Source organism: Dipodomys spectabilis, unplaced genomic scaffold (assembly GCF_019054845.1).
Source record: "Dipodomys spectabilis isolate Male_0828 unplaced genomic scaffold, ASM1905484v1 ptg000176l, whole genome shotgun sequence".
Taxonomy (NCBI): Eukaryota; Metazoa; Chordata; class Mammalia; order Rodentia; family Heteromyidae; genus Dipodomys; species Dipodomys spectabilis.
Window position 1 is genome coordinate 2,138,499 of NW_024870853.1, and position 24,398 is coordinate 2,162,896.

The following is a 24,398-nucleotide window of genomic DNA, read 5'->3' on the forward strand; positions in this document are numbered from 1 at the left end:
TTTTTCTAATTTTAATCTAATTCTAATTTGTAATTTTCTAATTGTAATTATGTTTTATCTGATATTAGTTTTACTACCCCAGCCTGTTTATGAGGGCCATTTTCTTGGAAGATTTTGTTCCAGCCTTTCACTTGAATAGTTAATGAAAGACAAGGATAAACAGAGAAATTGTTGCAGAGTAGGTAAGCTACCTAGACAGGATAACTAAGCAAGCAGGCTAGATTAGATTTTTGTGATGGAAACAGTATTAGTGAAAAATGCTGATGAGTATTAATAAGGCCAATGAACTAAAGCTGTTTAAAGTATTACATCTCTTGGTAATTATACTAAGGTTCAGTGGGTTTTCAACATAGGACATGCCAATAAATGACAAGTAGCTCTTTGAAATGTTTTTGTAATTATTCTATAAATCTAAAATTATCTCAAAATACAAAGTCAAGGAATTGTGTTTCCCCAAAGTCCCTTAAGTAGACTATAGGGAACCTTAGTGGTTTAAGAGAGCACAAACGTCACAAATTTGAAATGTATTATGATATTGAAATTAGTTATCATGATGTTTCAGAAATACTTTTACTCTCTTACTGCACATTTTTCAAAGTACACTGTGCCTCAAACTTGGACCCAGTCAGTTAGTGGTTGGTAGCCTTTGTGTGTGGGCAGATACTTATCTAGTATCTGGGGACAATTTATCACAGTAAGTATACCTTCAGGTTGTTGATGTTTTGCTGCTTGTATTGATTGAATTTGCATTTTTGTTGTCTTTGTGTTATAGCATACATTCTTTTCACAAACATGCATTAATAGCTTCAGAGATTTGTAGGGGTATAAAATTTGAGACAGAGGGCTGGGAAGTTGGCTCAGTGGTAGAGCGCTTGCCTTGCATGCCTGAGGCCCTGGGTTCGATTCCTCAGCACCACATAAGCAAAAAGAAAAAAGCCGGAAGTGGCGCTGTGGCTTAAGTGGTAGGGCACTAGCCTTGAGCTGAAGAGCTGAAGGACAGTGCTCAGGCCCAGAGGTCAGGCCCCACAACCGGACCAAAAAAATAAATAAAAAATAAAATTTGAGACAGAAATGTTAATGAATTAGCTCAGAATTGCTAACACAAAGAGTAATCCATTAAAAGGAAAAATCACAAGTATGTACTATCGAAAAGTTGAATTTTAACAATTTGTTGTATTAGTATGTTGTCTGAGCTGAGATGAAACTCTGTAAAGAGTAGCTGCAACGGGCTAGGAAGTTGGCTCAGTGGTAGAGTGCTTGCCTTGCATGCCTGAGGCCCTGGGTTCGATTCCTCAGTACCACATAAGAAAAAAAAAACCGGAAGTGATGCTGTGGCTCAAGTGGTAGAGCGCTAGCCTTGAGCTGAAGAGCTGAGGGACAGCGCCCAGGCCCAGAGTTCAGGCCCCACAACCGGACCCAAAAAAAAAAAAAAAAAAAAGAGTAGCTGCAAGAACTATGATATTTTCTTTAATGACATTTCCACAGAATGTTTCAGGACATATTTAGTAAACTAAGGGTATGGATTAAAAAAAAAATTACTACCATAAACTTTGTGCCCAGAAACATAGACTTTGTTGTGTAAATTTGAAAAATAAGCCTTAATTTGTTCACTAATAAAGTGGGGGTAATGAAGTACTTAAATCACAGCAGTAGTGAAGATTAAAATAAATAACAGAACAAATACTAAGTTTCAATAAACATCTTACAAGAAGAAATATTGTTATTGCTTTCATTGTTATTATCACTGTATTACTGTGACATATTGGAAAAGTGTGCATAAATAAAAAAAGTTAAGCATGTAAAAAAATACTGGAGACTAAATTGATTTGCAAGTTCCTCTTAATTCTCTTATATGTTGAATTAGCTGTTTCAGTATAAAGTATCCAAAGAAAATGACCTAATAGAAACTATAAAAATTATGCAATCATACTAATATATATATTTATCACTATGTATACATGTATTCACCTTTATATATACATTATATGCATTTTACAAGAATGCCAATATTATACGAATATATACATATGTATGTACATAACCCTCTATTATATATATAGAGAGAGGAATGAAAAAGCCATAGATGGATAGATATCTGGAGAGAGAGAAAAAGAGAAAGAGAGGGCTGGGAAGTTGGCTCAGTGGTAGAGCGCTTGCCTTGCATGCCTGAGGCCCTGGGTTCGATTCCTCAGCACCACATAAGCAAAAAGAAAAAAACCGGAATTGGCACTGTGGCTCAAGTGGTAGGGCACTAGCCTTGAGCTGAAGAGCTGAGGGACAGTGCTCAGGCCCAGAGTTCAGGCCCCACAACCGGAACAAAAAAAAAAGAAAAAGAGAGAGAGAGAAAGAGAGAGATTTGCTCTCAAGTAATTTGCTTAGACAATAAGTCTGAGACCTTAATAATACAAAAAAAGAAGAATCTCAGAGACAGTGCCTAAGCCCTGAGTTCAAGCCCCAGGACCAGCCCCAAAAATTGAAAAAAAGCTGGAGATGGTGCTGTGCTTAAGTAGTAGAGTGATGGCTTTGAGCAGAAAAGGCTAAGGGACAATGCCCAGTTTGAGCCCAAGTATTATCACAAAAGAAAAAAAAAATGTTATGGACTTAAACAATACTGAACTATACTATAAAAGGTTATAGTGCTAAGTTTTATATTATATATATTTTTTGCCACAATTTTGTCCAAAAGAGTATGCACTTTTACAATTTCATTAATCTAAAACCAGTGACAGAAAGTGGATGCCAAGAAACAAAGAACAGGGAAGGAAAAAAGGAGGCCAAAAAAGGATTTCAAAGGGATAAAATACTGTTGTAGGGTACTAGGAGTGGTGGTACAAGGCTGTAATCCCTGCACTTGGAAGGCTGAGGCAAGAGACCATCAGTTTGAAGGAAGCCTAGAATATAGTCAGACCCTACTATAAAAAGGTAATTTATGGGCTGGGAATGTGGCTTAGTGGTAGAGTGCTTGCCTAGCATGCATGATGCCCTGGGTTCGATTCCTCAGTACCATATAAACAGAAAAGGCCAAAAGTCAAGTGGTTGAGTGCTAGCCTTGAGCAAAAATGTTCAGGGACAGTGTCCTGAGTTCAAGTCCCAAGAATGGCCAAAAAACCCACATTGTTTTAAGTGGTAGAGCACCTCCCTAGCAAGCACAAAACAATGGAAACAAAAAAGTTTATAAATACATACAGGTTTTTTGTTTTGTTTTGTTTTTTTGGGTCTGGTCGTGGGGCCTGAACTCTGGGCCTGGGCGCTGTCCCTCAGCTCTACCACTTGAGCCACAGCGCCACTTCCGGCTTTTTTCTTTTTGCTTATGTGGTGCTGAGGAATTGAACCCAGGGCCTCGAGCATGCAAGGCAAGCGCTCTACCACTGAGCCACTTTCCCAGCCCCTACATACAGGTTATTATATGTAAATTTTATCTCAATAAAATTAACAAATCAAGCACTGATGCCTCACACCTGCGATCCTAGCTATTCAGTAGGCTAAGATCTGAAGAATACAGTATGAAGTCAGCCCAGGCAGACAAACCTGAGGGACTGTTATCTCCAATTAACTAGTAAAAGGGCCAGAAGTGGCTCAAGTGGTAATGTTCTAATTGTGGGTGAAAAGGCAGAGAGCAAAAGACCTGCAGTTCAAGCTCCAGTACCTATACAGAAAAAAATGACTGCAAGTGTGGTGGAGTACCAGCTGAGTGAGCAAGCTGAGCAACAGTGAGGCCCTTAATTCAAGCCCCAATACTGCCCCCCCCCCCAAAAAAAAAAGTGTGGCTAGGCATAGCGTGCATGCCTGTAACTCTGAAACTTAGGAAGTAGAAGCAGGATTTTGAGATTTAGGCTGGTCTGGGGTACACAGCAAGACACTATCTCAAAAACAGAGTTTACCAGGTGCTAGCGGCTCATATCTATAATCCTAGCTACTCAAGAGGCTGAGATCTGAGGATCGTGGTTCGAAGCCAACCCAGGCAGGAAAGTCCATGAGACGCTTACCTCCAATTAATCACAGAAAAAGCCAGAAGAGGTTGCTGTGGCTCAAGTGGTAGAACATGAGCCTTGAGCAAAAGCTCAGAGGGACAGTACCCAGGCCCAGAGTTCAAGCCCCAGGACTTGAAAAAAAAAAGTGTAAATTCTTACTTCATCATCAATCTTCATTTGGAAATCTTCCTCATTTTCTTCTTCTGGAGCAAAAAATGACTTTTCTCCATAGCCAGCATCCTGGAAGAGGACAATTCCATGCATGAATAGATCAAATGTGAAATACTTAGCACACGTCTTACTGAACACTAAGTATAGAATATCAATGCGTATATGCATTTATATGTCTTTAATGTATATATCACCTTAAAATAGTATTACCATCATTATTATCTATAACCTTAAGATATTAACAACATATGGCAGGTACGCCCCAAGAAACTTTTATTTTGTGGGTCTTGGGGCTTGAACTCGGCCTGGGCGATGTCCCTGAGCTCTTCAGCTCAATGCAAGCGCTCTACCACTGGAGCCACAGCACCACTTCTGGTTTTCTGGTGGTTAATTGGAGATAAGAGTCTCACGGACTTTCCTGCCCAGGTTGCCTTTGAACTGCGATCCTCAGATCTTAGCTGCCTGAGTAACTAGGATTACACGCATGAGCCACCGGCACCTGGCTCATTCCAAGAAACTTATTGGGTTGGAGATAAAGCTTACTTCCGTAGCAAAGCCCTAAGTCCAACACTCAGAAATTAAAAAAAAGCAAAACGTTTTCAGCTGAGTTCTGGTGGCTTACACCTGTAATCCTAGTTACTCAGGAGACTGAGAGCTGAAGATCAAAGTTTGAAGCCAGCCCAAGCAGTAAAGTCTATGAGATTCTTATCTCTCATTTAACCACCATAAAGCTGGAAGAAGAGCTTGTTGCTCAAGTGGTAGAGTGCTATCGTTGAGCAAAAAAGCTCAGAGACAGCACCCAAGCCATAAGTCCAAATACCAGGATGATACAAAACAATGATACAAAAAGACCCAGTCTGGTTTCAATCCCCAGTAGCACAAAAAATAAAAAATAAACAGAGGCGATTACTAACTTAGTGAGACATAGCTATCCTGTTCTATCCCAGTTGGGCCTTTCCTATTTTCACCTTACATGGATGCTGTGCCTCTGTAAACCATATATAAAGCAGCACCTAGTATCATTGCTGTCAACCAGGCAGCTGACAAGTACTGTCATTGCTTACTTCACAAAAAACTGAAGTCAAATCAAATGGATGAATAGCTATTTTTTTTCTCTGACAATCCAGGGGCTTGAACTCAGGGCCTGGGCACTTTCCCCGAGTTGTTTTTTTTTCAAGGCTAGCATCCCCCACTTAAGAAACAGGTCTACTTTCAGCTTTTTTTTGTATCTAATTGGAGATAAGAGTCTCACAGACTTTCCTGCCCAGGCTGTTTTCGAACCATGATCCTCAGATCTCAGTTTCCTGGGTAGCTAGTATTATAGGCATGAGCCACTTTTTTTTTTTTTTTTGGTCCAGACGTGGGGCCTGAACTCTGGGCCTGGGCACTGTCCCTGAGCTCTTCAGCTCAAGGCTAGCACTCTACCACTTGAGCCACAACGCCACTTCTGGCTTTTTTCTTTTTGCTTATGAGGTGCTGAGGAATCGAACCCAGGGCCTCAGGCATGCAAGGCAAGCACTCTACCACTGAGCCACCTTCCCAGCCTTACTTGTACTCAGTTCTGAGCAAGCATTTTCAAAGCAAAACACTATGCCCTGCATTCCCCAAGGAGCCCTCACACTTCATGAGGCAGTTTGCCCCATGATTTATATAGATAGAAATACTTCATATAGTTTGAATATTTTAATTACTGGTAATAATCTAATAACTACCACCTCTAAGCCTGGGAAAAGTCTTCTCCATGGTTCTGAAAAGAATCATAGGCTTAAGAACGTATTTACCTTCAATCGCTGCTCTGCAGCTATCATGCTATAATATGCACAGCACTGTTCTGGTGATACCATAGCTCTAATCTCCTCTTCTGTTGGTAAACGAAAATCAGACTTCAATACCCACCAGTTTGAGTCCATCCCTGGAAAAGACAGAAATTGTCCTGAATTCTGAAAGTTCCAACATTCATTGACTAATACTTTAAAGACAGCAAACACTGAACTAGATGGCAACAGCATAACTCACTGGGTAAGAAAAACCCTACTAGCTTTCTTATATCTGATATAAAACAAATTGCACAGAGTTTCTCAGCAACTAATTGTCAAAAAGTCAATCAGTCTAGAGCCATGGTTCATACCTGTAATCCTAGATATTCAGGATCCTCAGGATCTAAGGATACCAGTTCAAAGCCAGCCAAGGCAGGAAAGTCCTTGAGACTCTTATCTCCAATTAACAATCAAAATGCCAGAAGTGGAGGTGTGGATCAAGTTGGAGAATGCCAGCCTCAAGTGAAAAAACTAAAGGAGACCACCCTGGCCCTGAATTCAAGCCCCAATACTGTGTTTTTAAAGGATAGTCGAAGTCTCCACTTCCACTGTTACATAACAGTTGCTACCCTCTCCTTTTTTATGTTGTTATTGGTGGTGGTGACATTTTTGCTTTGGTGTTTTTTTTTCCCCTTTCGCTGAAGAGAGGTGGGTACAGAAAGGGAGAGAGGAAGGTTGAACAAATGCTATCATGTCATTCAGTATACACTATGTTGAAAATGACCTATATAACTTGTGGGCAAGGATGAAAGGGTAAAAGTGAAGGAGTTGACGTCCAAAAACTGCAATGAACTCATTCCCTGACATACAACAGTAACCCTCTGTACAACACGTCAACCAGGCGCCAGTGACTCACACCTGTAATCCTAGCTACTTAGGAGGCTGAGATCTGAAGATCATGGTTCAAAGCCAGCCCAGGCAGGAAAGTCTGTGAAACTCTTATCTCCAACAGAAAACCGGAAGTGGTGCTGTGGCTCAAGTGGTAGAGCACTAGCCTTGAGCTGAAGAGCTGAGGGACAGCATTCAGGCCCAGAGCATGAAGCCCTGAGTTCAATTCTTCAGTACCACATGAACAGAAAAGGTCAATAGGGGCACTGTGGCTCAAGTAAGAGTGCTAGCCTTGAGCAAAAGAAGCTCAGGAACAATGCCCAGGACTGACAAAAAAAAAAAAAATGCACCAGTGGCTCACACCTATGATACTAGCTACTCAGGAGGCTGAGCTCTGAGGATCATGACTCAAAGCTAGCCCGGGCAGGAAAGTCCCTGTGAGATTCTTATCTCCAATTAACCACTCAAAAACCAGAAGTGGTACTGTAGCCCAAGTGGTAGAATGCTAGCCTTGTGCACAAAGAATCTCAAGGATAGCATCCAAGTCCCTAAGTTCAAGCCCCACAACCAACAAAAAACAAAATTATATTAAGAAAACTAAAGAGCCTGCATTTCCACGGTTATAAGATTTGCTACCTTCTCCTGCATGCGCGTGTGTGTGCACATGTGTGCGTGCATGCACACAAGTGCTGGGGCTTGCACTCAGGCCCTCATTTTTTTTGGTCGGTTGTGGGGCTTGAATTCTGGACCTGGGCACTGTCCCTCAGCACTTCAGCTCCAGGTGAGTGCTCTACCACTTGAGCCACAGTGCCACTTCCAGTTTTCTGGTGGTTTTATTGGAGATAAGAGTCTCACAGGGGCTTTCCTGCCCCCGGCTGGCTTTGAACCATTATCCTCAGATCACAGCCTCCTGAGTAGCTAGTGTGAGCCACCAGCACCCTGCATAGGACCTCACATACTTGTTTGTTTGGTTTTTTTTTTTGGAGGGGGGGGTCCGGTCATGGGCCTGAACTCTGGGCCTGGGCACTGTCCCTCAGCTCTTCAGCTCAAGGCTAGCACTCTACCACTTGAGCCATAGCACCACTTCCGGCTTTTTTTTTTCTGGTTATGTGGTGCTGAGGAATTGAACCCAGAGCCTCATGCATGCAAAGCATGCAAAGCCACCTTCCCAGCCATGCTGACAGCCAATATTTCCTATTTTACTAGATACATGTTTATTGCTTAACTGAAAATCATTGTAAATCTTTGGAATTAGGAAAAAATTAGAAGATAAAAAAGTAGCCACATTGATAACCTGTGCGTTTGAAGTCAGCACAAAGCTTTAGCCTCTTTCTGATGCTGCTTTCTGAATGGGAAGGAAAGGCTTTTTTTATATCCTCCATTCGGATTCGCCGTGGCCGATCTTTACTCTTCCAAAAGAGGCGATAAATAAAAACCTGCCCAATAAAACAAATGTATGTTATCAGGTAAAGAGTAGAAGTTCTCGTCAAGGCTCCTTTCTCCTGGTCAACTCTGATTAGGTCTCATCTTTCCTAACATTCCTTGGAACCCACACACACATTTTTCTTTGTTGGTCCTAGGGCTTGAACTCAGGGCCTAGGTACTGTCCCTGAGCTTCTTTTGCTCAAGGCTAGCATTCTACTTCTTGAGCCACAGCGCCATTTGCAGCTGTTTCTGTTTATGTGGTACTGAGGAATCAAACCCAGGGGTTTATGTATGCTAGGCAAGCATTCTACCACTGAGCTACATTCCAAGTCCCCTTCACACACACTTTTTATGTGCATCTTATTCCTCCATTCTTACCTGTAGAAAGTCTCGAATATGTGTATTGGCCCTTTTTGAGTTGGGCCCAGGAACTTCAAACAAGGGACACTGCTGGCCAACCACAAAAATATCCACCAGTTCCCGAATATAGTAACTCTGTCTTGTTCGAATGATCAAGAAGTCAGTTTCTGGCATCTTATGCAGATAAATTGGAGCACGAAAAAGGTTGTTCTCAAAAGCCTAACAAATAAAAACACAAAAATTATATTAATCTAGGAAATTAATAAAGTAGTAAGAAGGAAATCAAGCTTTTTTTTGTCGGTCATGGGGCTTGAACTCAGGGCCTGGGCATGTTCCTGAGCACTTTTGCTCAAGGTTAGCACTCTACCACGCTGAGCTACAGCACCACTTCAGATTTTCTAGTGGTTAATTAGAGCTAAGAGTTTCATAGTAACTTTCCAGCTCTGGCTGGCTTTGAACTACAATCTTCAGATCTCAGCCTCCTGAGTAGCTAGGATTACAATAGTGAGCCACCAGTGCCCAACTTGCTTTCTTACCTTCATTAGATTATCTAAGGTAGGGGGATATAAGGCCCAAGAAATCATTTGGTACATGGTGGGACAGATACCCATGCTTCTTGTCTGTTTCTTGCTAACTGCCTGTATTGATAATTTTGGATGACCCATGAATGATGTTCTTTTTTTTTGTTGGCCAGTCCCGGGGCTTAAACAAAGGACCTGGGCACTGTACCTGAGCTCCTTTTGCTCAAGGCTAGCACTCTGCCACTTGAGCCACAGCATCACTTCTGGCTTTTTCTGTTTATGTGGTACTGAGGAATTGAACCAAGGACTTCATGCATGCTAGGCAAGCACTCTACCACTAAGCCACATTCCCAGCCCCCATGAATGATATTCTAAGTATCCAAAGGGCCCTTTCCAAAACAAAGAATTCCCACCCTTGATCTAAAGTCTATTCAATAAAATAAATAAGCATATAGAATACCAAGTAAGGTTAGATATTTTTACCCAATGTCTATTAAGAGTATCAACAAAAAAACTTTAAAAAATAAAAAAGTGAGGGCTGGGAAGGTGGCTCAGTGGTAGAGCGCTTGCCTTGCATGCTCGAGGCCCTGGGTTCGATTCCTCGGCACCACATAAGCAAAAAGAAAAAAGCCGGAAGTGGCGCTGTGGCTCAAGTGGTAGAACGCTAGCCTTGAGCTGAAGAGCTGAGGGACAGCGCCCAGGCCCAGAATTCAGGCCCCACGACCGGACCCAAAAAAAAATAAAAATAAATAAAAATAAAAATAAAAAAGTGAGACAGATGCTAATGGTTCATGCCTGTAATCCAAGTTACTCAGGAGGCGAAGATCCATAGGATCAAGGTTTAAAGTCAGCCTGGGCAGAAAAGTCCAGACCCTTGTGAGCTGGTGGCTCACGCCTATAATCCTAGCTACTCAGGAGGCTGAGATCTGAGGATAGCGGTTCAAAGCCAGCTCAAAGCCAGTCCGGGCATGAGGGCATGAAAGTCTGTGAGACTCTTATCTCCAATAAACTACCAGAAAACCTGAAGTGACGCTGTGGCTCAAGTGGTAGAGTGCTAGCCTTGAGCTGAAGAGCGTAGGGACAGTGCCCAAGCCCAGAGGTCAAGCCCCACAACAGACAAAAATAAAATAAAATAAAAGCCATAGACGACAAAACAATAGCCAATATTATACTTAATGGGGGAAAAACTATAATCAATTCTCCTCAAATCAGGAACAAGGCAAGGATGCCCACTGTTTCTACTCCTCTTCAATATAGTCCTGGAACCCTTAGCCAGGGCAATAAGGCAAGAAAAAGACATTAAAGGGATCCGCATAGGGAAAGAAGTTAAACTATCCCTTTTTGCAGATGACATGATACTATACCTTCATGATCCCAAAAACTCGTTCCCCAAACTCTTAGAAATTTAATCATTTCAGCAAAGTAGCAGGATACAAAATCAACCCACAAAAATCAGTCACCTTCCTGTACACTAACAATGTACAAGCAGAGAGGGAAATAAAGGAAGCAACCCCATTCACAATAACCCCCCCAAAAAAATACAATACTTAGGAATTAACCTAACCAAAAATGTAAAAGAACTATTTAACAAAAGCTATACAAACTTAAAGAAAGAAATTACAGAAGACACCAGGAAATGGAAAGACCTTCCATGCTCTTGGATAGGCAGACTTAATATAGTAAAAATGGCAATACTGCCAAAATTAATACACAAATTCAATGCAATTCCTATTAAAATCCCAATGACATACATTTCTGAAATACAGAAAACAGTCCAAAAATTCATATGGAACAACAAAAGACCTAGAATAGCCAAAATAATTCTAGGCAAAAAAGAGAAAAAAGGGATCTCGATGCCGGACTCTATTATAGAGCCATAATAACAAAGACAGCATGGTACTGGCACAAAAACAGATCCAAAGACCAATGGAATAGAAGATCCAGAAATAAAACCACATGCCTGGGAGCCAAAGACATACAATGGAAGAAACACCACCTCTTCAACTACTGGTGCTGGGAAAACTGGGAGGCCACATGCAGAAGACTAAAAGTGGACCCCAGACTATCACCATGCACCAACATCAACTCAAAATGGATTAAAGACCTTAACATCAAACCTGAATCTCTGAAACTACTGCAGGACAGAGTAAGAGAGACACTTGAACTTATAGGTACAGGTAGGAACTTCCTGAACAGAGTTCCAGGGTCACAACAAATTGGAGAGAGACTTGACAAATGGGATAAATAAAAAGTTTCTGCACAGCTAAAGTTATAGCAACCAAGGTAGAAAGATAACCAACTAACTGGGAAAAAAATATTTACCAGCAATATATCAGATAAGGGGTTAATATCCAGTATATAAAGGGAACTCAAGAAACTAATCCCTCCCAAACCTAACAAACCAATTACTAAATGGGCAAGGGAACTAAAGAGAGACTTTTTAGAAGAAGAGATAAAGACAACCCTGAGATACCACCTTACCCCAGTCAGAATGGCCCACATCCTCAAGTCAGCCAACGACAAATGCTGGAGGGGATGCAGAGAAAGAGGAACCCTATTACATTGCTGGTGGGAATGTACACTTATACAACCACTTTGGAAAGCAGTCTGGAGGGTCCTCAGAAAGCTAAATATTGACCTCCCTTATGACCCAGCCATACCACTCCTAGGCATCTATCTTGAACAACAGGAACCAGGATACAAGGACACATGCACCTCCATGTTTATTGCAGCACTGTTCACAATAGCCAGGATATGGAAACAACCCAGATGCCCCACCACAGATGAATGGATCCAAAAATTGTGGTATCTATACACAATGGAATATTATGCAGCCATCAGAAAGGACAAAATAATGGCATTTGCAGGTAAATGGATGGAGCTAGAAGAAATCATGTTGAGCGAGGTAAGCCAAGAGCAAAGAGACAAAGGGCACATGGTCTCCCTGATAAGTGGATGGTAAATCCAAAATGTAAGATGATTATGACAAAATTAACAAGACTTAAGAAACAAAGGACTTCTACTCATCTGGTCAAATCACTACTAAATAACCCCATGCTGCTGATCACATATATGGAATATATGTGCACACCAGAGGGAAACTAGGAGGACGACACAGAACTAGAGGAAATCAGGAGAAAACACACAACAGTGGGAACCATCAGCTGCACTGGACATTGATCAAAATGAACTAAGCAACTCAATGGCAGCGATGGGAGGGAGGGAACAAGTAGGAAAGAGGGAACAGCTGATGCTATACAAAACAAAAAAATGTACATATCACCCAATGTGGAAGAAATAACCATATTGCAAAGCTCATAGAACTCATAAATGTTATAGACCACAATAGACAATTTGCCCCATGAAAGTTAGAATGTGTCTGTGACTTTAACTAAGCATCACTATCCCACAATACTGCGAAATTTGGGGAATTATGTAATCACTTAATCACAATAAAGAATTTGAAAAAAAAAGTGGGGGGGAACTAGCCTTGAACAAAAGAAGCTTAGGGACAGTGCCCAGGCCCTGAGTTCAAGGCCCAGGACTAGAAAGAAAATTTAAAAAGCACAAAACTGCTGGGTGCCAGTGGCTCATGCCTATAATCCTAGCTACTCAGGAGGCTGAGATCTGAGGATCGTGGTTCAAAGCCAGCTGGGGCAGGAAAGTCCGTGAAACTCTTATCTCCAATAAACCACCACAAAAAAATGGAAGTGGCGCTGTATGTAGCTCAAGTGGTAAAGCACTTGCCTTGAGTTGAAGAGCTGAGGGACAGCGCTCAGGCCCAGAGTTCAAGCCCCAGAACTGACCAAAAAAAAGCACAAAACTAAGCCAGGTGCTGGTGGCTCATATTTTTAATCCTAGCTACTAAAGAGGCTGAGATCTGAGGATCAAGGTTCAAAGCGAGCTTGGACATTAAAGCCCATGAGACTCTTATCTCCACTTAATCACCAGAAAACCAAAAGTAGCACTGTGGCTCAAATGGTAGACATTTGCATTGAGTTGAAGAGCTGAAGGACAATGCCCAGACTCAGAGTTCAAGTCCCTCAACCAACAACAACAACAACAACAACAAAAAAAGGACTTTGGCTGGACACAGTGGTTCACATCTCTAACTCTAGATATGCAGGAGACAGAGCTCCAGACAATAATGGTTCAAGGTCAGTCTCAGATAAAATGCTTTAGAAGAATAAACAATAATAATGGTAGAATAAACTAACTACAACAAGAATAAAGGAAATGGCTACAAATGGCCAAGATAAATGGGAGAAAAAATAAAGTAGGGTAGTGCTACAGATTTCCTCAAGCCATTTGTGGACCTCTGTATTTCCCCTTAAAGAAACACAAGGTGGTTCAGTGGTAGAGTGCTTGCCTTGCATGCATGAGGCCCTGGGTTCAATTCCTCAGCACCACATAAGCAGAAAAAGCCAAAAGTAGAGCTGTGGCTCAAGTGGTAGAGCGCTAGCCTTGAGCTGAAGAGCTGAGGGACAGTGCCCAGGCCCAGAGTTTAGGCCCCACGACCGGCCCCCCCCAAAAAAAGATACACAAGCTGCCAGGTACCAGTGGCTCATGCCTGTAATCCTAGGTGAGGAGGCTGAAATCTGAGGATCCTGGCTCAAATCCAACCACGAAGGGAAGTTCATGAGACTCTTATCTCCAATAAGCTACTAAAAAAGCCAGAAGTGGAGCTGTGGATCCAGTGGTAGAACACTAGCCTTGAACACAGAAGTTTAGGGATAGTGTTCAGGTCCTGAGTTCAAGACCCAAGACCCATAAAACAAAGATGCACAAGCTTCAACAGAGTGGCTCTCTATACCCATTCAAACAAAGAAGAAAAAGGAAACACTTCACTATGGTAGGAAAACACATTGATCACAACTAATTGTGAACAAATTTTTCCATTTATTTTGCAATGCTAGAAACAGAACTCAGGCCCTCACACATAGCAGACAAGCCCTCTATTACCAAGCAGCATCTCCAGTAACCAAAATATATCAATTTCACATATAGAATTTAAAATATTCCCCAAGCCCAGAGTTCAAGCCCCACGACCAAAAAAAAAAAAGAATTTAAAATATTCATAAACTATATTACATTATTCATCCCAGGTTGACTTCCTAAACCATCCAGATATTACTGAGCTTATCCCTATGTATTCAAAAATTGTATTTACCCTAAGTATATAACATAACTAGAAACCAGTTTCAAGAAAAATAATTTTGCATTATGATTTCGTCCATATTTGATATATGAGTAGTATCTTAATCAGCTGAAGTCAGTTCTCTCTGTCAAAGTCAGTTTCTTTCTATCAAATTCCTTAGGAGAGAGTAAAAATAGAAAAGAATTCATCACCTGTAGTAACTGGCCAGGATGGAGAGAGCCCAGAAAAGGTGATGTATGGCAGTAAACAGTTTCCCCATATTTACAATCTGGAGCTCCAGGATCTTTTCCAGGTTTCTATGAGACAAACAGCAAACTCAGTTACTATAATCAACACATTAATATATACATATACATATATTTATTTATTTATATATATACACATATATATGTGTAATGTTCCATAAGCATGGCATTCGCTAATATTAAGATAAAAATATATAAACTATATAAAGATAAAATACATGTTCATAGATTATTGTTAAATATCTTCAGCTATATTAACAACAAAGATTTTTTTAGCACAGACTCACTCGTTTGTAATAGTTTTTTATCTTGGTCGCCATGCCAACTTGCATCATTAAGGGCCCATTTTCCTCACTGTATTCTGCAAGAATAAGGTCTCCATCTTTGCCTGTAAGGTCCTGAGGTGTGCGCATAAAAAACATTTCTCCACCACCCGAAGCTTGTCTCTCTTGTTCTCTCATCTGTGAAAGACAAAGAAAACACAGTCTAGTTCCTGACAGGACAATATACACACTGATGACAATCTAATTCAAGTATCAAAAATACTTTATCTTATTTTTGAATTTCACTGTGAAAATTTTCTAACTTTAGTAAAGCTGAAAACATGAATACCTATTATCCTTCTATCTAGAGATTAATATTTTCCCAAATTTATCTATAATTATCTTTCTATAGGTTTTAGTTGAACATTTTTAAAAGTTGCAGTCATTATGACACATTATCTTTAAGGTATTTTTATATGCATGTTCTAATAAAGACACTCTCCTAAATAACCAAAACAGCATTCTATCACACGAGAAAATAATTTTCTAAAACAAGTTAATACCCAGAATTATTTCCTCTATAACATTTTTTTATAACAATATTTCTATCCATGGGTCAACCATACCTTGGCTTTCTTTTTGATGTGCTTTAGTAAAGGCTGAACTGCATGGGGGCCTGGCTGAGATAGTGCCCCAAAGGAATACTTCTTCAGTGGTGGACGATGGAACTGTCGGAGTTTGATGGGTCCCATGTGGGTAGGAAAGAAGGGCTGCCGTAATTCCACAGCAGGAATTGAATGCTAAAAGAGGTCATAGAAGATTCAGAATATGAATGAATCATTCCAGGTGAGATTTCCCCATATTTTACATCAGAGCAAAGCAGCAGGTTCCCCATTACCACAACAGAAAAAATGGAATTTGTACCTGGATAATATTCCCTCCAAAAGTCCCTCGAAGGCCTTGTTGTTTGGGGTAGTAATACTCATCATTTGAGAGATTCCATGGATCTTTTACTTCTGGTTGAGACATGTTCTAATGATAAATCATCAAACAAACCTAAGTCAGACTACCTTCCTCATTGTCTTTGTTCTTATAAACACCAAGTCCCTTTTGTCCTCACGTACCTGTTGTGGTTCCTCCTTAATAACTCCCGTTTTCCCCAAGAGGATTCGACTCTTCTTCAGAGATGATTCTTTCTTACTTTCTTTGGAGGGAGAATTAGAAGTGGCTTCTTCCTTCTCATCAGGAATTTCTGAAATGAAATATAAAAGACTCTGGAATTGGATTCCTGAATATCTACATTTTTTTCCACTGGCATTTTTCCAGTTCTTAACTAGATCTCACACCCAGAACACTTCTAGTCCATAATTCAAGGTGATAAAAGAATGTGCTTGACATGTTAAAGGTGCTACTTTCAATATTCCTACATGAGTTTTCTTTGAGAATAGAAATACTGGAAAGGGGCTGGGAAGGTGGCTCAGTGGTAAAACGCTTGCCTTGCATGCCTGAGGCCCTGGGTTCGATTCCTCAGCACCACATAAGCAAAAAGAAAAAAGCCGGAAGTGGCGCTGTGGCTCAAGTGGTAGAGCACTAGCCTTGAGCTGAAGAGCTGAGGGACAGTGCCCAGGCCCAGAGTTCAGGCCCCATGACCGGACCCCAAAAAAAAACAAACAAACAAAATACTGGAAAATGACATCAACAACCCTGCTCTCTCAAAGTGTTATTGAGTAGTTTCTAATTTTGACCTTTTCCAACTTTTGTGATTTCTTCTTGCTCTTTGACTTCATCAGCAGACCTTTCAAAGATGGACAATGAACACTGGCCTCTGCCAGTGACATACCTAAAATAAGATTCTCATCATTGGGATCAAGAGTCAAAACAGGAGGTTCCAACAAGCAGGGCATAGCTTGAGCATCCCAAATGATATTATCTTCCCAGCGTCCATATACCAAATCCTCATTGTCAATGGGAAAAATGGAATACCAAGGTTTGTCATCATCCAAAGTAGCTGTAAAACCTAGACAAAACAAAGTAAAAAGTACTAAAAAGAGGAGAAAGAAATAGAAAAGCATTTATGCCCCTTACAATCATAACTCTAGCAACTACCAGATACAATATAATTGTTTTTTAAAAAAATGTTTCAGAGGCTAGGAATGCAGCTTAGTGGTAGAGTGCTTGCCTAGCATGCATGAAGTCCTAGGTTCAATTCTTCAGTACCACATAAACAGAAAAGGCTGGAAGTAGCGCTGTGGTTCAAGTGGTAGAGAGCTAGCCCTGAGCAAGAGAAGCTCAGGGGCCGTGCCCAATCCCGAGTTCAAGCCCCAGGACTGGAAAAAAATGGTTCAGATATGGGCTGAAGTTTCAGGCATGGCTCAAATGGTGGGGCACCTATCTAGCAAGAACAAAGCCCTATGTTTAACCTCCAATGTTGATTTTTTAAAAACTCAATAAAGAGTAGCTGCTAATATTTTTATTTCAGCTTCTGCCTGTCTTCCCCTAATCCTAGGAGGCTGAGATGGCACACTTGCTACCATGGGCAATACCCACTTGCATAACGGTGAATGCAAATGCAAGTATCACATGTACACATAAAAGACATTGTAACCCAAGCACTGGTAGGTGGCTCATGTCTATAATCCTAGCTTCTTAGGAGGCTGAGCACTTTAGATCATGGTTCAAAACCAGCCTAGGCAGAGAAGTCTGTGAAACTTATCCCCAATTAACCACCAAAAATAATCCAGAAGGGAAGGTGTGGCACAGTGTCAGCCTTGAATGAAAAAGCCAAATGCCAGGCGCCGGTGGCTCACGCCTGTAATCCTAGCTACTCAGGAGGCTGAGATCTGAGGATCATGGTTCAAAGCCAGCCCAGGCAGGAAAGTCTGTGAGACTCTCATCTCCAATAAAACACTAGAAAACCGGAAGTGGCGCTGTCGCTCAAGTGGTAGAGCACTCGCCTTGAGCTAAAGAGCTGAGGGACAGTGCCCAGGCCCAGAGTTCAAGCCCCACAACTGACCCCAAAAAAAAAAAAGAAAAGAAAAAAGAAAAAGCCAAGCAAGAAAAACTAAGGCCCTAACTTCAAGACACAGTTTGGCACATGCACATATGTGCACATGCGTGCACAACTGCGTGCACGCACGCATACACACACTATAATAGACAATTTTAGCAGGCATTTTGAGAGCTAGACATTTTGAGACATTCTGCCCATAATACTGAAAGTTTATCATCCCAGCACTTAGGATGCTTCAATAAAAGGACAAAGAGTTCAAGGCATAATAAAATTCTGTTTCCAAAGAAAATTTAGACACCTTGAGTTTTTTTCTAAATCAAAATTACAGAAGCAATGTAGGTTAACTGAAAAAAATTGTGAGGAATGCCGATATGTATAATTTTTAAGAATTGAAGCTGTCTGTAATATAACCTTACAAACTGAAAATATCCATTGTAAACTCTTAATATACTATCTCTTATGCAGTTTTCTATTTATAGAGCCAGCTCTTTTCCATTTTTACTGTCATTTTGTTTTTAATTTCATTTAGAAATCCTAGCATTGGGCTGGGAAGGTGATTCAGTGGTAGAGCGCTTGCTTTGCATGCATGAGGCCCTGGGTTTGATTCCTCAGCACCAGATAAGTAGAAAAAATAAAGCCGGAAGTGGCGCTGTGGCTCAAGTGGTTGAGTGCTAGCCTTGAGCTGAGGGACAGTGCCCAGGCCCAGAGTGCTCTGGCCCCACGACCAGACCCAAAAAGAAAGAAAAGAAAAGAGAGAGAGAGAGAGAGAGAGAGAGAGAGAAAGAGAGAAAGAAAGAAAGAAAGAGAGAGAGAGAAATCCTAGCATTGGGCTGGTAATGTGGCTTAGTGGTAGAGTTGCTTGCCTAGCATGCATAATGCCCTGGGTTCAATTCCTCAGTACTACATAAACAGAAAAAGCTGTAAGTGGCACTGTGGCTCAAGTGGTAGAGTGGCTAGCCTTGAGCAAAAAGAAGTGCAGGGACAGTGCCCAGGCCCTGAGTTCAAGCCCAGGACTGGCCAAAAAGAAAAAGAAAAAAAGAAACTCTAGCATCCCTGTGGGTTTTTTTCCCATTTTTATGAGACATCAAATATGCTTTTTGTTTCATATCTTCTATTCTTCTAATTTTATATGCTTCCTATGTCATTAGACATTTTGGTAAGAACTTTGAAAATAACATAGAAAAGTATCTAAGTGTAAAAGACAGTATAGCTGGGCACTGATAGCTCATATCTGTAATCCTAGCTACTCAGGAGGCTGAGATATGAGGACTACAGTTCAAAGCCAGACCAGGCAGGAAAGTCCGTGAGACTCGTATCTTTAATTAGCCACCAGAAAACTGGAAGTGACATTGTGGTTCAATTGTAGAATGCTAGCTAGCCTTGAGCAAAATAGCTCAGGGAGAATGGCCAGGTCCTGAATTCAAGCCCCATGACTGACAAAAAAAAAAAAATGACACTAATATAACATTGCATATAAAAATGAACTAGGAGGGCTGGGAAGGTGGCTCAGTGGTAGAGCACTTGCCTTGCATGCATGAGGCCCTGGATTCGATTCCTCAGCACCACATAAGCAAAAAGAAAAAAGCTGGAAGTGGCGCTGTGGCTCAAGTGGTCGAGTGCTAGCCTTGAGCTGAAGAGCTGAGGGACAGCGCCCAGGCCCAGAGTTCAGGCCCCACGAACGGACCCAAAAAAAAAAAAAAGATAAAAATGAACTAGGGGGCCAGGCGACGGTTGGCTCATGCCTGTAATCCTAGCTACTCAGGAGGCTCGTGGTTCAAAGCCAGCCAAGACAGGAAAGTCCTTGAGACTTTTTTTTTTTGGGGGGGTGGGGGTTGGTTGTGGGGCCTGAACTTGGTCTGGGTGCTGTCCCTCAGCTCTTCAGCTCAAGGCTAGCACTCTACCACTTGAGTCACAGCACCACTTCCGGCTTTTTCTGTTTATGTGGTGTTAAGGAGCCAAACCCAGGGTCTCATGCGTGCAAGGCAAGCACTCTAACCACTGAGCCACCTTCCCAGCCCTGAGACTCTTATCTCTAATAAACCACTCAGCAAACCGGAAGTGGCACTGTAGCTCAAGTGGTAGACTCAAGCGGTAGAGTGGTAGCCTTAAGCTGAAGAGCTGAGGGACAGCCCAGGCCCAGAGTTCAAGACTCTTGACCAACCAAAAAAAAGTCAGTAATTCGTAATGGATGGCTAGTGATTTTCTTTTAGAAAATTGTACTCTACTGTCAAGCTGTTCTACATTAAGCATGGCATACTTTTTTTGGGGGGGAGGGAGGTCCGGTCGTGGGGCCTGAACTCTGGGCCTGGGTGCTGTCCCTCAGCTCTTCAGCTCAATGCTAGCACTCTACCACTTGAGCCACAGTGCCACTTCTGGCTTTTTTTTTCTGCTTATGTGCTGCTGAGGAATCGAACCCAGGGCCTCATGCATGCAAGGCAAGCACTCTACCACTGAGCCACCTTCCCAGCCCATACTTTTTTTTTTAAGCTAACTTCTTTTAACTTAAGAAGAAAAGCAAACTTTAGAATTATAAAGATGAAGGTGCTTTGGAAACAAAAATATGGCAGGAAGATGAGTATTGTTATAGTTCAGACATCATTAACTTCAACATGGCTTTCAACTGAGATCTGAGGATTGGGATTCAAAGCTAGCCTGGGTATGAGAGCCAGTGAGATTTTTGTCTCCAATGAACCACCAAAAAGCCAGAAGTAGAGCTATGGCTCTAGTGGTAGAGTAGTAGCCTTTAGCAACAAAGCTCAGGGAAAGCATTCACACGTTGAGTTCAAACTCCAGGACCAAAAACAAAAAAGGCTTTTACATTTTAAGAAGCCAGGACCCGTCCTAACTATTAAGAGGGAAAAAGATTATAAACTAAGAATCAGAGTTCAGATCCCAAGATACTTCACTATCTCTACACGCCAAAAGATCACAGCTAAAATTATTTAGTATATGGGGCTGGGATGTAGCTCAGTGGCAAAGCACTTGCCTAGCAAGTGCAATGTCCTGGGTTCGATCTCCAGAACCAAAAAAGAAAAGACAAAAAAAATACAGTTAAAAAATTATTTAATATAACTGAGATAAAAAGTGGTATGCTAAAGCTGGGCACCCAGTAGCTCACACCTGTAATCCTAGCTACTCAGGAGGCTGAGATCTGAGGATCGTGGTTGAAAGCCAGCCAGGGTAGGAAAGTCAGTGAGACTCTTATCTCCAATAAACCACTAGAAAACCGGAAGTGACACTGTGGCTCAAGCAGTAGAGTGCTTGCCTTGAGCTGAAGAGCACAGGGACAGTGCCCAAGCCCAGAGTTCAAGCCCCACGATCAACCAAAAAAAAAAAAAGTGGTATGCTAGATATAAATGGCACAAGAACATACCTTGCTGAACATTGTAAGCCATGGCATTTCTTGTCATACTTGAAGGAAGCCATCCTGCCAAGCTTGCCCGCTGAGGTTTTGTCTCTTTATGTTTGACATCCTCCCCATCCCAGATGATATCATCTTCCCAATGCAGTTGAGTCACCATCAAAAAATTTTCATCAGCCAGAAGATCAATTCCATTGCTTTCTTCAAGCTTTTTTAAATCCTAAAGAACAACAAATCCTTCATGGGTCACTAGCCAAAGTCCCGACATAAATCCCTAATCAGATTCATGAAACATTATCTAATGTATTATTTTAGGGCTGAGAATGTAGGGCCCAGCATAGGTGAGGGCTTGAGTTTGATCCCTAACACTGAAAAAAGAAAAACAAAAACTTTGGGCTGCAGGTCTTACTCAGGGGGTAGAGTACCTACCTAGGAAAAGCACAAGGAGGGCTCAGAAAGTGGCTCATGACCGACAGAAAAAAAAAAAAAAAGCTAAAGGACCTAAATTCAAGCCCTAACATGGCCCATCAACCAAAAAGTGGTGCTTGTGAGAACTAACTGATAATGGAATATTAGCTGCCTCTTCTCCTTTTCCTAGTATAAAACAGCACTCAATTGATAAACAAGATCCTTATAGGATCAAGGTGATTTACTGTACTGTACTAAGCAAAGGCTTAAACACCTAAATTTCGCATCAAAGCAACCTGACCCAGGATTTTTATAACTGAAAACATTAATAAAAATGTCAGTGCTGGGCTGGGAAGGTGGCTCAGTGGTAGAGCGCTTGCCTTGCATGCCTGAGGCCCTGGGTTCGATTCCTCAGCACCACATAAGCAAAAAGAAAAAAGCCGGAGGTGGCACTGTGGCTCAAGTGGTAGAGTGCTAGCCTTGAGCTGAAGAGCTGAGGGACAACACCCAGGCCCAGAGTTCAGGCCCCAGGACCAGACCAAAAAAAAAAATGTCAGTGCTAGGGGCTGGGAAGATGGCTCAGTGGTAGAGCGCTTGCCTTGCATGCATGAGGCCCTGGGTTCCATTCCTCAGCACCACATAAGCAAAAAGAAAAAAGCCGGAAGTGGCACTGTGGCTCAAGTGGTAGAGAGTTAGCCTTGAGCTGAAGAGCTGAGGGACAATGCCCTGGCCCAGAGTTCAGGCTCCATGACTGGACCCAAAAAAAAAAAGTCAGTGCTGTGAACACATAGAATTCTTTCTTATATATCAAAGCTGCTTACCTCCATCATCCTGCATTTTATCACAGGTTCATGCTCATTCTTTCTCAGTTTGAAGCCATAATCAAACCCACTGCCATCTTCAGGGACACCCAGCATGTCATACCACAGTCGAGCAGGCCCATAACGCCACTCAGCCACTCTTGGTTTTGTATCCATCACTTTATCTGTATCTCCAGTTAACTGGGAAAACTTCGACTCAACAGGAGCCATCATTGTGATCTGTAGCAAAGAAGTAGAATGAGAAATATTTCCATATCCCAGATGTCCTATGGTTATAAGAAATTAACAATTTAACAACTGGAATGTGAATTAGATGGGACACTAGGATGATTCTTGAACAAGAATCTTCACCTGGGGTTATGATGTAAAAAATGCAGAAATATTAAAGCACATTTATCATTTACATGTAGTGGTGAATCAATTACTATTTAGTAGTGTACCAATATCTGTACCACCCTCATGCCTCACTTCAATTCCCTATCAAATACTTGTCAATTACAATGAGAAAGGGGAAGCTACTGGATTTAACTCAGAATTACTCAATAATTAGCATAGAACTCTGCCTGTAAGGTGTTATTTCCAACTCTATGTTTTCCTCTTGTAGGCTTTATAATCCAACGTCTGTGTTTTTGCTTACTTCATCATCAGAAAGACACTGCTCTGGAGGTGGTGGTGGAGCATAGTCATAGTTCCACAAAGATTTCTGGCTCATTTCTACTTCTACTGAGGACTCCACCTCAGGGATCTGCTCTTCCTGTATCAGTTCACGGTGCTTCTTCTTTCTCTTTCTCCGAGCACTCCGCCAAACAGATGGAATATTTTTCCCTGGTCCAAAAAGACGTAAGAAGCGTAATACCTAGAAAACAGGATACATTACTATGTTAGTAATCAATGTTGGATATGAATATAGTCCCATTCAGGTCTGAAATTCTCTAATAGGATCTAGTCAATTGTAAGGGGAGGAATCAAGTATTCAGATTTGTAACAGTTACCATGGCCAGGCACCAGTGGCTCACACTATAATACTAGCTACTAAGAAGGCTGAGATCTGAGGATCACAGTTCAAACTCAGCCCAGGCAGGAAAGTCTGTGAGACTCTTATCTATAATAAAACACCAGAAAACCAGAAGTGGTGCTGTGGCTCAAGTAGTAGAGTGCTAGCCTTGAGCTGAAGAACTGAGGGACAGTGCCAAGGCCCAGAGTTCAAGCCCCATGACGGACAAAAAAAAAAAAAAATACCATGGAAGTGAGCAAACTTTAGTAATTTGAACTGTTTTTTAAGTTTTTTATTTTGTTTTTTTGTTTTTTTTTTTTTTGGGGGGGGGGGGGGACCGGTCGTGGGGCCTGAACTCTGGGCCTGGGCATTGTCCCTCAGCTCTTCAGCTCAAGGCTAGCGCTCTACCACTTGAGCCACAGCGCTACTTCTGGCTTTTTTCTTTTTGCTTAGGTGGTGCTGAGGAATCGAACCCAGGGCCTCATGTATGCGAGGCAAGCACTGTACCACTGAGTCAACTCCCAGCCCCCTTATGTAGTTTTTATTAAAAACTTAAAAAACAGGGCTGGGAAGGTGGCTCAGTGGTAGAGCGCTTGCCTTGCATGCATGAGGCCCTGGGTTCGATTCCTCAGCACTACATAAGCAGAAAAAGCCAGAAATGGCACTGTGGCTCAAGTGGTAGGGTGCTAGCCTTGAGCCTTGAGCTGAGGGACAGCACTCAGGCCCAGAGTTCAGCCCACACAACTGACAAAAAAAAACCAAAACTACATAAGGCTGGGTGCTGGTGGCTAATACCATAATACTAGCTACTCAGGCTGAGATATGAGGATCAAGGTTCAAAGCCAACACAAGCAAGAAACTCTGTGAGACTTATCTTCAATTAAGCAGCAAAAAAACCTGAAAGTACAGCTATAGCTCAAGTGGTAGAACACTAGTCTTTTTTTTTTCCAGTCATAGAGCTTGAACTCTGGGCCTGGGTGCTGTCCCTCAGGTCTTCAGTTCAAGGCTAGTGCTCTACCACTTGAGCCACAGTGCCTCTTACCAT

At 41.7% G+C, this 24,398-nt stretch overlaps 1 protein-coding gene across 6 annotated transcripts in view; it reads right to left on the minus strand.

Moving 5' to 3' along the window:
- The window catches only part of Taf1 (TATA-box binding protein associated factor 1), a 105,557-nt gene that overhangs the window by 74,154 nt on the left and 7,005 nt on the right, over positions 1-24,398 (minus strand). For all 6 annotated transcript variants that reach the window (XM_042694846.1, XM_042694847.1, XM_042694844.1 and 3 more), the window contains exons 6-18: positions 22,997-23,215; positions 22,360-22,578; positions 21,143-21,350; positions 16,600-16,776; positions 15,884-16,011; positions 15,684-15,791; positions 15,386-15,559; positions 14,784-14,957; positions 14,443-14,547; positions 8,591-8,791; positions 8,082-8,223; positions 5,924-6,054; positions 4,131-4,211 (exon numbers count right to left, since the gene is read on the minus strand). In XM_042694846.1, coding sequence (XP_042550780.1) covers positions 4,131-4,211; positions 5,924-6,054; positions 8,082-8,223; positions 8,591-8,791; positions 14,443-14,547; positions 14,784-14,957; positions 15,386-15,559; positions 15,684-15,791; positions 15,884-16,011; positions 16,600-16,776; positions 21,143-21,350; positions 22,360-22,578; positions 22,997-23,215 — 2,067 coding nt within the window. The remainder of the gene's footprint in view (positions 1-4,130; positions 4,212-5,923; positions 6,055-8,081; positions 8,224-8,590; positions 8,792-14,442; positions 14,548-14,783; positions 14,958-15,385; positions 15,560-15,683; positions 15,792-15,883; positions 16,012-16,599; positions 16,777-21,142; positions 21,351-22,359; positions 22,579-22,996; positions 23,216-24,398) is intronic.